Here is a 13,085-nt window from a genome sequence, read left to right on the forward strand (position 1 = left end):
TAAGGCTTACCCAGTAGCTGAAACAACTTCAGATATTAATTTGATAATAGTGAAGAGAAGGCTGGAGGATAAGAGACTCATCAAGAACAATCAACACACAAAGAAGTGCAATACTGAAGTACTGAGTAGCGATTCTGTGTGTTCATCGTTCTTGGAGGCTGTGGACACTGTTATACTGACTGCCGTAATAGTTCAGTTGAGAAGTAATGGACATCTCTAAAAAGGGTAAACACAGAAGTGGAGTAGACAGATATAAGCATGGTAATGATAACTGCGAAAAAACTGTTCAGGAAAAGAAAGGAGTACAGTAAGACAAGAAACTTAGGAATAAAATCAATAGAAAGTGCAAGAAAGCTAAAGTGAAACGGGTGCAAAAAAAAATGTTCAGAAATTGGAAGGGAAATGATTGGTGGTAAAAGAGATTCAGCATATAGAAAACTCCAAATAACTTCCAGAGAATTCAAAAGAAAAGCACCAATATTAAGAATGCAAAAGGAATTCCACTGTTACATTATACTCCCAGAAGGCAGTATCAGTTGATGAAAAGAGTGCTCTGAAGAAAAAAAAGCAAAAGCAGATAAACATGAGAAATATCATATTATCAGCACCATAATTCATGCATCCAACTATCTAATGAAAGTAATATACAGTAGGTACTAATCTGAGATGAATACACTGACACAGGAGAGGAATTGTGGCATGTTGCATCAAACTTGTCAGCAGAATGATGATCCCCTCCACTCATCAATGTGAAAATGGGATGGAGGTGAGTGACACATGAAGCCTGGCAAATAGGTAGAGAATGGACCGTAAAAGTTCTTTACTGGATTCCAAGAGGTAAGAAGAGACACAGCTGATGATCGAATGAAAGATGGTAGGTGATATTTGAAAACTTGCAGAATTAAAGCCGAACTGTATGGCTGTAGACAATAATGCATGGAAATACCTAGAGAACACCTTTATCGAGCACTGGATGTCAAGCAGCTCACAGTGGCAATGAGTATGATAAAAATGAGAGAATGCCAAATGAACAAATTGAAAGTCAAACTAGACATCTGAGCCAGGAACATATTGCTAGAGTATATTGATGAATGTTAGCAAAGGTGTAATAGGCACTTCTTTTACATCAGGCAGCTTTAGTTCCTGGTGCCTTATCTGTCGAAACTGTCATAGGTCTTGCAAATATCTACAGTTCTCAGAGTGCATTGACATTTACCACATAGTGTTTGACTGGCTATCCATGTACTTTCACTCATTTCAGAAATGTCAATAATCATAGATAATGTGTGTGTGTGTGTGTGTGTGTGTGTGAGAGAGAGAGAGAGAGAGAGAGTTTTCCCACACTATCCTGGCTTTTTGTCCCCAAATGCTATGAGTAGCTCATAAAATTCTGTAATTCATTTATATTTAAATAATATTATGATATTTTAAAGAAATTTGCTGGTTTTGCTGGTTTTGTTGTTTTTTGCTGTCTTCATTTCATTGTGATAAGTTTACCATAAACATCTGCATTGTCTCACATGTATGACAAGCATTACAGAAACAATATCAGAAAAAATTCTGTTGAAATAAATGACCATTTATAACAATTAGATTTGTTGTCTGCTCAATTTTGAGTGACAAGAGGAAGAAAAATGGATAAGCAACCTCTGGCACAGACTATACTTTCATTGTCATGGTTATGCTTTGCCATTGTCAAGTACACTGAAGTCCATTTTATTTTATTTGTAGTAAACATTTTCCATATCTGTGAGCAAGTAAATTAGTAACCTTTAAAGTTTTTGACATTATCCAATGTTAAAAAGGATTACATTTAGAAACAAGTATACATCTGGAAGATTTTTGAGCTGATGGAAAAACCACACAAGTTGTGAAGATGATCTTGGACACAAGAGTGAAAGAAGCAAACCAGTTGAGATATGTAGGAGCACTAAATAAGGGGAAAACTTCAGGCGAAAAAAAGAACTTAATAAAAAATTTAAGAATGATCTCTAGTAGTCACTTTTCTTGTACAAATAAAGAAAGATGAACTCAAGAAATTAGAGTTACGAGCTGTTAAAAGAACTGATGGAATTCAGTGTCATAATACTTTGTGTTCTACGAATGGGTTCAGCTACTGCGTTTGCACCTCGCCTGTCTGTAGATACTGCAATTGTAAAATTGCTCCAGTCATCGTAAAATATATCTATAACCAGCACATGATGTGCTTGAAGGACCAACTCTATCCAAACACTGTTTTGGCTTTTTTTTCCAAATGCTTGAATCGTCTGCACTAAATCAACAACAGAGTGATTTTCACCTTGGAGTGAAATATTCAAAGTATTTAAGTGACCAGTTAGGTCACATCACTCAAAAAAGCCGAATTCGCCACCCACTTAGGATCACGATGTAATTCTTCTGGACGTCCTTTCATTTCCAAAAAGGTATTGATTTCGTCCCTTAAGGACGAAAAACCGATGAAACGCCTTCCCTCTGCTCAGCCATCTTGCTTTGGCATGGTAGGGGATGTCCAGGTATTGTGCTTCGATATCAGGCAGAAATTTTCTCCTTTCATCAATTAAATTCAATATTTCTTCTGTTACTCAAGGATTTCTACTAGCCCTCATCTTTTTAACTACTTGAGCCTCTGCTGCCTTCACTACTTCATCCCTCAGAGCTACCCATTCTTCTTCTACTGTATTTCTTTCCCCCATTCCTGTCAATTGTTCCCTTATGCTCACCTTGAATCTCTGTACAACCTCTGGTTTAGTCAGTTTATCCAGGTCCCATCTTCTTAAGTTCCCACCTTTTTGCAGTTTCTTCAGTTTTAATCTACAGTTCATAACCAATAGATTGTGTCAGAGTCCACATCTGCCCCTGGAAATGTCTTACAATTTAAAACCTGGTTCTTAAATCTCTGTCTTACCATTATATAATCTATCTGATACTTTCTAGTATCTCCAGGATTCTTCCATGTGTACAGCCTTCTTTTATGATTCTTGAACCAAGTGTTAGCTATGATTAAGTTATGCTCTGTGCAAAATTCTATCAAACGGCTTCCTTTTTCATTTCTTACCCCCAATCCATATTCACCTACTATGTTTCCTTCTCTCCCTTTTCCTACTCTTGAATTCCAGTCACCCATGACTGTTAAATTTTCGTCTCCCTTCACTACCTGAATAATTTATTTTATCTCATCATGCATTTCATCAATTTTTTCATCATCTGCAGAGCTAGTTGGCATATAAATTTGTACTACTGTAGTAGGCGTGGGCTTCGTGTTTATCTTGGCCACAATAATGCATTCACTATGGTGGTTTTTTTTATTCATTATTAAACCTACTCCTGCATTACCCCTATTTGATTTTGTATTTATAACCCTGTATTCACCTGACCAAAAGTCTTGTTCCTCCTGCCACTGAACTTCACTAATTCCCACTATATATAACTTGAACCTATCCATTTCCCTTTTTAAATTTTCTAAACTACCTGCCCAATTAAGGGATCTGACATTCCATGCTCCAATCCGTAGAATGCCAATTTTCTTTCTCCTGATAACGACGTCCTCTTGAGTAGTCCCCACCCGAATCCAGTTAAGCTGCATGCCCTCAGGAAAAGTACCAGCACAGCAAGGCCGTTTTGGTTAGTATTACAAGGCCAGATCAGTCAATCATCCAGACTGTTGCCCCTGCAACTACTGAAAAGACTGCTGCCCCTCTTCAGGAACCACACGTTTGTCTGGCCTCTCAACAGATACCCCTCCATTGTGGTTGCACCTACGGTACGGCCATCTGTATCGCTGAGGCACACAAGCCTCCCCACCAACAGCAAGGTCCATGGTTCATAACATCCCAACCAAATGAATCCAAGAATAACTTTGTGACACTGCTGTTTTATGGGCTTTAGGCCATGGTCCAAGGCATAATTCTCTACCTAATGTTTATTCTTCCAATTCACAGACATCATCAGAGGCTTTAATGTCTCAGAAAGCTAAGTAGGCCAAAACTGTGAATGTATGCATTCTGAGATTAACTTTGTGGTGATGGAGGGCATTGTCATGCAGCAAGCACACTCCCTCTGTCAACATTCCCCTTCTTTTGTAGTGTATCATCTTTCATACTTTTTTACAGTTTCACAGTACTGCACAGCATTGTTTCCCCCTGGCACAAAAATTCAATGTAGAATCTCATCAGTCACACATGAGAGATGCCCACTCCTTGTTCATCATGAATATCTATTTCACCACTTCTAAACCCACAACAACATTTGTACATACTAATATTATTTATCCCAATAAAAAGTTTTGATTTTGCTAATAATCTGGAATGAGACACATTTTCCTTTGCAAGAAGAAATTGAATTATGCTTCATGCGTTGCAGGTAAAGGGATTTGGAATACTCACAATCATGTCAGCGTAGCACTAATGACAAGAGATTCCAATCGACTGAGACAAACAAGCATACATTCTGTTGCCAATACCTTGTCCATGAACTCAATGCTGCTAACTTTGATGAAAGAAAAGAAGCACTTCGAGCATTAGAGACTCTGTGCTCTTACTTTCTGGACACGCTTTGTATAATGATAGATGAATATACTGGAAAAAATTTAAGTTATTGTATAGGGTTATCAGTTACAAAAAATAATAGCTGGTGTAACTCATTGTTTTGGCTTATAGCCTGAATGTGAAGTCTTTTGATGTTCTTTCTGTGAACCACGGTTAATAAAGTTTATGGACAACAAAACATTTTCTGCTGCAATTGTGAACTTTTCATTCACAGAATTGAATGTTTCAAATATATCACACTGTTTTGTTTGATCTGCTTAACGAGAAATCTTATTTTTGCATATGTATTGTTTTTTAAGAGAAGCAGTGGTCATATATTCTATTATACTCTTCCTTTTTCAGAGTAATTGAATGCAAAGGCCCCACTAATACTCGAGTGTATACAGTAGCTGTTTATTTTCGAGGCGAGCGGCTTGCCAAGGCTTCTGGACATAGTATTCAACAGGCTGAGATGAGTGCAGCCAAAGAGGCTTTGGAGCTTTCACATGGTACGTTGGCTAAAAGAAGAAAACAAAATAAATTTCATAATTGTTGATCATGTGTAGCTACATTTTTAAATTTATTTTGTGAGAATCCCATGAAGAGCTCACAGCTTCACAAATGTATGTATTAATGTTGGTATACTTAGAGACAATCGTGTGTATAAAGTAAGTGAAGCATTTCCACTTACACTTTGTGCTGTTTAACTTTTAAACAAAAATATTAATATGTATCTTCATTGTCAGTATCATTCATGTATGACAGTTCAGGAATACTCAGTTCAGAGAAATAATTTAACTGGATAGATAAAAAATCTACTCACCAAGCGGTGGCAGAACACACACATAAAAGGCGGTTGTAATTGGCAAGCTTTCAGAGCCAGTGGCTCCTTCTTCAGAAGAAAGGTTGAAGAGGAAGGAAGAGGGGGTGAAGGAAAAGGATTGGAGAGGTCTAGGAAAAGGCGTAGATTTCAGGAAAGTCACCCATAACCACTGGTCAGGGGAGACTTACCGCACGGGATGAGAGGGAATGTCTTTCTGCTCCGAGAGTTGGCCCCTCTTTCAGACTTCGTTGTGCTCTTTTTTTGCCAGAGATCTGCATTCTGTTGATTAATTACTATTCCCACAGGTATCATGTGGTTGCTTCCAGACTCAAGTTCCAGCAATAATATAAACAACTGGGACAGTCACATACATCTGAGTCACTGACATGCAAGGTCTCAACTGCAGAACCTTGCACAAGATCCGGAGGTCTGCACTGCGGTGCTGAAACTAGATAACCCCTTGTTGGAGGACATTTTGCACATTGCACATACATTTAAAATCACACAGGCAGCTAATGAACGACTCATGGCAAGGCTACATGTTGCGGCGATCGACGCAACTCCACACGCTTTACCCTTTGCACCACAGGTGTAGGACAGCTCCCAGGCAGCATCTTCGTGATTTGTCATGTCTGACATTTCTGTGGCATCTGAGCCTCTGGTCATGCCTCGCCACAGATCATGAGGGCTGCTCCTTTCGGTCGCACAGTGTTTTCCCGCTTACTTCCAGGCAGACTGTCCACATTGCTGGAAGTCCTGTATGCTTCGTGGCAAAGAGGAGCAGCTTCAATCAGTGTGTCATGCCCACATAACCTGCTCCTATCACACCCCATGATGGTATTAGGACACTGTACAAGTGCTGCAGTTAGTAGTCCTGCTGGATGACCCTTTCATGCAGATGTTATTTCTCAAGGTTCCACATTTATAATGAGGATGTCTATTTTTAGGAGGGGTGACCATCTCATTGACCAGTCTCTCAACGTATGCCCAACTGGGCATGCTTGAGTTGTCTCTATCCTTCTGGCATTTGGTGACCTAAGAGGACAGTTATATTCCCCTTCATGGGCAGTTCTTGGTCATGGCAGCCTACAAAAATGTTACAGGGATCATTACATTACTTGTTGTCGGCCACCCATTGGCTACTAATATTTTTGGTCTCAACACCTTTACACAGTTTGGATTTTTCACATCTGGCAAAGTCAAGGTTGTATCTAATGCAGTCCCTTTACAGGAACTAGACAATATTTGCTCGACTTTTGCATCTTTATTAAAGCTGGAGTTGAACAGAGCCTCAGATTTTCAGAACCACATCACATGTTGGCTGAATGCCATGCATCATTTCCACCATGTCAGATGCACTTCAGTGGGCTTATGTACTATAATGAAGCAGGAACTGGACATATACGTGCTGCTGGAGTTATTGAACTATGAAATCTGGGCCACTTCACTTGTAAAAGTCAGAGGATGACTCTGAGCAGCAAATTGCATGTGTGCCCAAGACAGTGACCTCTGCCCAGTGCAACTACTCACAGATCGAAAAGGAGGCACTGGCAGTAGTGGTTAAAATATTTCATGTCTACCTTTTTGAGGTGAATTTCTCTCTAATTAAGGATTTAAGCCCTTGGTTATATTATTCGAGCCACAATCCACCCTCCCAGAGTGAACGGCTGGACACTTCTGGTACTGGGCATTGCTCTTGAGTGCATATAATTATACCATCCGGTTTAATTCTGCAGCACAACATTCCAACTCTGATGCCATGTTGAGCCTACCCTCTGGCCTGGACCCTGTTTTCTACCAACGTGAGGGCCTCTGCAACCAAGTTGATACTGCATGACAACATATGTTGGACAGTTTAACCATTACAGCCACACGTGTCACCACTGCCACATGCTGCAATCCCACACTGCGGCAGGTTCTATGACATGTGACCCATGGCTGGTTAGCCTGCCTCACCTGCCAATTGTCAACCGAGTTCAAACCCTGGAAACACATTTCTCATAGGTGTTCCATTGTCGATGACATCATTCTCTTGAATACTGAGACTGACACGCATTGGGTTGTGATTCCAGCCAAATTGCAGTGACACGTCTTGAGCTTGCTGCACCTTGATGTCCCACATTAAGGCATTGGCTTGCCAGTATGTGGATTGGCCAGCTATTGATAGTGACATTGAGAGAATGGCAGCATGGTGTGTGCTCGGCACCAAGCAGCGTCCTCACAGTCATTTACACCCTGGCCTTTACCCCATTGTCCCTCAAACTGCATCCACCTCGACTTTACAAGCCTATTTATTGGGTCCATTGAGGTTTACACTTCCTGACACTCATTTTTCCCTATTCATTGGATATACGAATGGTGAACAAGTGAAGAATGTCCCAGTCTGAGAGTAGTCCGGGTCCAAGTTGGTAATTCTCATCACATGGCAGCCAATGTAATATGTGGATCATACGGAGCACCAACGAGAACAGCCGTTCCTGGCAGAACGCTCACTTATACTGAGCAGGACGGCCATGAGACCCCACCAGACGATGTGGCAATCGCTTCGAGGGCATAGCTTCGTCCCGGCATTTGTCTCGTGGCTGCCACTCACAGTGCCATCACCGGTGGGGCGCAATTATGGATCAATTTCAGACAGTTGTGATAACTTGCTGTCCGAGTTGGTTACATTAGGTTTGATGAGATAGCTCTTCGTGGATGCCTACTCAGAGTAACCGTATGTTGTACGCATGGTGTCTACCACAGCCGACGCCACCCTCACTGCCTTGGCTCATTACATCTTTCCTCAAAAGGTAAAGCAGAACATATCATTTGGAACTTCAAGCAACAGATGAAGAAGGCTGTCTGATCTTCTGCCACTGCCTTGACCCTCACTTTGTTTTGAGTATATATCGCACCATGCCAATGTGAGTCTCCACCACAGCCAGCTCCAGCCACAAGCACATGTGGTATACCTACTGCTGCCCACTCCCCCTCCACCTTCCAGTGACGATGAGGCCCATGGGCCAGCACCTCAGAGACACACCAAGCACCGCCTTCTGCATCTGCAGTGATGTCATTATGGACATTGCTGTCCACCCTTCCTTCCCACAACTGGCAATCAAGGAGTCCAGGTCTTCAACCATACCTCCTTTCCATCCCCATGGCACTGTCTGTGGCATTTCCACCCATATGCACCTGTTTTGGGGGGAGGGGTCTGGTATCGGGTGCAGCAGATGTAGAAATGCCCATCAGAGGAGATGGACTTTGATAGCTGTTAAAGGGCACATACCGATCCACACGGCCAGTATACGGGAGGCCACCCAGCACAGAGCCAGTCAGTTCAGTGCTTGTGCTTGATACTTCCGGGTCTATTTTCACTCTTAGGCCTACTTGATAACTACTTTGCTCGTCACCTGGTTATGCTCTCTGGTTGCACCATGGATTTGCCTCTCCCCTGGCCATATTATCGCTGTGGACGTGACTATGCGTAGTGCCTCGTTGTTGTCCAGGTTGTTAGTCCTTGTCCTGATGTTTTACCTTGTCTGCAGTCTGTCTGTCACATTTTGTTTGCATTTTCATTTGGGTTACTCTTCCACTGGCAGCTCTCCCACCTGGCACCTTCCTCCATTTCTCCATTCTACTGGAACTCAGTGACATGCGCTCTGATACCCAACTACCCTCAGATATAGCAGTTTGCACTATCACATTCACACATATAGCACATTCTCTCAGTATTGCTAGCATAAGTATACAATTTGTGACCTGCTTTCTAAAGATCTGCAGTTTATAATAGGCAGTAAATGTTTTGAAAGTTTAACAGTCCCATAACCCCCTCAATCAATCAAATTTTAACAGTGCTTACCAAGTTTAGTGTGAGCATTCAGTATTATACAGTTCACCAACATTCAGTAATCTGAGGTTTGAAATTATGACTGCATAACATGCAATGCAGAATTTTTTATCCTGTCAAGAAAGTAATAAAAATTTACAGAATTTTGGAAACATTATTTATACTTGTTCTCATCATTATCTGAATCACTCTTTTCCATTGAAAGCTGATGATAACATTTTTCCAGCACACCTAAGTACAGTGTCACACGTTAGAACAGCTGACTTACAACCCATCCCAAGATGAATGTGCTTCTCCATCAGAACATGCAAACATTATCTTCTCTGACTGGCTAGAACAAACTGAAGCCAGTCAGCTCCATAGTTGTTCATAATTATGGTCATTTCTCTCCTAGACCAGCCCCCAATTGCCAATTTCTGTATTTTCCAAAACATCAATAAATTGAAAACAATCACTCTATACATTTGTTAAGGACAGATGTAAAGATTTTGCTTGTGCAGTCCTTAAAACTGGCAGATCTGCATTAAGCACACCATATCACATATGTACTCACTGCTATATTACATAGTGGGAAATCTAGGATGGAATGTAACAATATTATAAAAAAGAAAGTTGCTACTCACCACATAGCGAAGATGCGGAGTCACAGATAGGCACAACAAACAGACTTTCACAATATAATAAGCTTTCGGTTAACAAGGCCTTTGTTGAAAATAGACGAGATGCGCCTGCACACACACACACACACACACACACACACACACACACACAAACACACACATGCTTGCAGCCTCTGGCAGCTGAAGCCACACTGCGAGCAGCAGCAGTGCATGATGGGAGTGCGCAACTGGGGGGGAAAGGGGGGGGGTAAGGTTCAAATGGCTCTGAGCACTATGGGACTCAACTAATGAGGTCATCAGTCCCCTAGAACTTAGAACTACTTAAACCAAACTAACCTAAGGACATCACACACATTCATGCCCGAGGCAGGATTCAAACCTGCGGCCTTGCGGTTCCAGACTGTAGCGCCTATAACCGCACGGCCACTCCGTCCGGCGGGGAGGGTGGGGGGGGGGGGCTAAGGAGGAGGCTGGGGTGGGGAAGGGGAGAGATAGCAGGATAGGGGTGGGAAACAGTTAAGTGCTGCTCGGGAGCTCACGGGGATGAGGTGAGAGAGGGTAGGGCAGCTAGCTGCAGTTGATAGGTTAGATGGAGGGCAGGGGAGAGTTGCGGGGTGTGGGGGAGAGAGTAGTGAAAAAGGAGATAAGTAAAAAGACTGGGTGCATTGGTGGAATGAGGTCTATGTAGTTCTGGAATGGGAAGAGGGGAGGGGCTGGATGGGTGAGAATGAAGACTGAGGACAGGACGATTATGGGAATGTAGGATATATTGCAGGGAGAGTTCTGACCTGCGAAATTCAGAAAAGCTCGTATTGGTGGGAAGGATCTATATGGCGCAGCATGCTCAGCAACAGGGTGGTCCACTTGTTAGTTGACCATAGTTTGCCAGTGGTCATTCATGGAGACAGACAGCTTGTTGGTTGCAGCACACGGGTTGCATGTTAGCTTGTAGATCACATGACTGGTTTCACAGGTAGCCCTGCATTTGATGGGATAGGTGATATTTGTGACTGGACAGGAGTAGGTGGTGGTGGGAGGATACATGGGGCAGATCTTTAACTAGGTCTGTTACAGGGATATGAGCCATGAGGTAAGGGGTTGTGTAGGGATGGATAAATATATTGTATAGGTTCGGTGGACGGCAGAATACCACTGTGGAAGCTATGGGAAGGATAGTGGACAGGATATTTCCCATTTCAGGGCGCGACTAGAGGTGGTCGAAATCCTGGCGGAGAATGAAATTCAGTTTCTCCAGTGCTGGGTGATACTGAGTTATGAGGGGACAGTGAAACTGTGGGAGGTGGTGGGAAACTGGAAAGATGAGGCATGGGAGATTTGTTTTTGTACAAGGTTGGGAGGATAATTACAGTCCATGTAAGTCTCAGGGAGCCTCATGGTATATTTGGAGAGCGACTGACCATCACAGCAGATGCAACAACTACGGGTAGGTAAGGTGTATGGAAGGGCTTCTTGGTATGGAACGGGTGGAAGCTGTCGATGTGGTGATATTGCTAGTAGTTAGTAGGTTTGATTTGGACAGAGGTACTGATGTAGCCATCTTTGAGGTGGAGGACAACATCTAGGTAGGTGCTTTGTTGGTTGAGTAGGACCAGGTGAAGCAAATGGGGGAGAAGTTGTTGAGCTTTTGGAGGAATGTGGATGGGGTGTCCTCATCCTCAATGCAGATTGCAAAGGTGTCATCAGTGCATCTGAACCAGGTGAGGGGTTCAAGTTTCTGGGTGTTTAGGAAGGATTCCTCTAAATGGCCCATGAATAGGTTGGCATAGGATGGTGCTGTGCGGGTGCCCATAGCTGTACCCCGGATTTGTTTGTAGGTAATGCCTTCAAAAGAGAAATAGTTGTGGGTGAGGATATAGTTGGTCATGATGACTAGGAAGGAAGTTGTTTGTTTGGAATCCATTGGGCATTGGGAATGGTTTGATTTTTGCCTGATGGGTTTTCTTCGATCCTAACCCAGTGCTGTTTTCCTTTGTTACTATTTTGGAATGCATTATTATACTCATTGTCCATCCTTATTTCTCTTCTTTTCTGTGTTTCTCTTGTCGCCTTATAAACCGCACTGCAAGCTCTACTTACGAGCCACCCTGTATCAACCGTCTCGGCCACTCACAGCAGATGGCTACAAGACCACGTTGATTGTTGGTGCAGCGTCTTACTTTCCACATTATTCCCATCAATATTATTAATTAATTATACATCTTCAGATTGACCACTCTCCCATATTTTTGCGTATTACCTCCCGCATCTTTCCAGTTCCACATGATCTTGTATCTCATCCAAAGAACACCTCCCCACCCCCCACTCTTTCTCTGTTCTATCTCAGTTCCCACCCACTAATTTCACCTCATCCAGTCTCATCTGCTGACCCCCTTCTTCTCATTTATCCACCCCCAGGCCTGCTACACACGGTAAAATATATATTTTTTATTATTTTTATCTTTTCTTTGCTCTCATTGTGACTTCACGCCAATTTTAGTGAGTTTTCGCCTTTCGCTATCGTCGACTCACTCAGCTGTTGTCCTGTTTTCTCCTTTTTCATCCATTTCTTCCTTCTCGTGATTTTTTCTCACATATTTGAGTGTATTTTTGTGAATTTTTTCGGACGTAATTCTACATTATTTACATAATTTTTCGCATTTTTTCCACACCATAAATCCTTGCTCCTTCCATCTGCGTCAATACAGAAGAGTTTCCTTATCCTTAGCCAGAACCCAGTCACACATACTGTTCCTGCGTTGTTGCTTGGCTCATGGAATCCCGTCAAACGGCCTTACCATCAAATTATCCATCTCCGGCTGCTACCCCTCCTTCCATGATGAGATCCATCCACTAATAATCCACCAATCCATAGCCCTCACCAATGTAGTTCTGCAAAACCATCTCAACCAAGCACAAAACTTCTTGCAGTACCTTCTCTCCATTCGTAAACTTCTCCTGCTATGCAACCCCAAATTCCTGGATTCCGTATCACACATTGAAACCCTTGCCCTCCAGGAACTAGAGCAACATGCTTAACACAACCTCAAAAAACTCTCCATCCTGTTCACTTCCTACTCTCACCATGGACTCACCTCTACAACAACCACCAAACCTCCCCCACATCTCATCATACCTGCCAAAGCCTGGCTCCCAGACCTACTGCATTTACCTCACCTCAAAAACTCCCTCCTGCCACTATTCAGAATCCATAACCTAAACAGACCCGAAACACAGTCATGAACCTTTTCTCCAAAATTCTTAGCCCCACAGATTTATCAGTCCTTTCC

At 42.5% G+C, this 13,085-nt stretch overlaps 1 protein-coding gene across 3 annotated transcripts in view; it reads left to right on the forward strand.

The window, feature by feature from the left end:
* Positions 1-13,085, forward strand: part of LOC126251577 (ribonuclease 3) — a 271,056-nt gene that overhangs the window by 160,066 nt on the left and 97,905 nt on the right. For all 3 annotated transcript variants that reach the window (XM_049952103.1, XM_049952104.1, XM_049952105.1), the window contains one exon: positions 4,887-5,032. In XM_049952103.1, coding sequence (XP_049808060.1) covers positions 4,887-5,032 — 146 coding nt within the window. The remainder of the gene's footprint in view (positions 1-4,886; positions 5,033-13,085) is intronic.

Source organism: Schistocerca nitens, chromosome 4 (genome assembly GCF_023898315.1).
Source record: "Schistocerca nitens isolate TAMUIC-IGC-003100 chromosome 4, iqSchNite1.1, whole genome shotgun sequence".
Lineage (NCBI taxonomy): Eukaryota > Metazoa > Arthropoda > Insecta > Orthoptera > Acrididae > Schistocerca > Schistocerca nitens.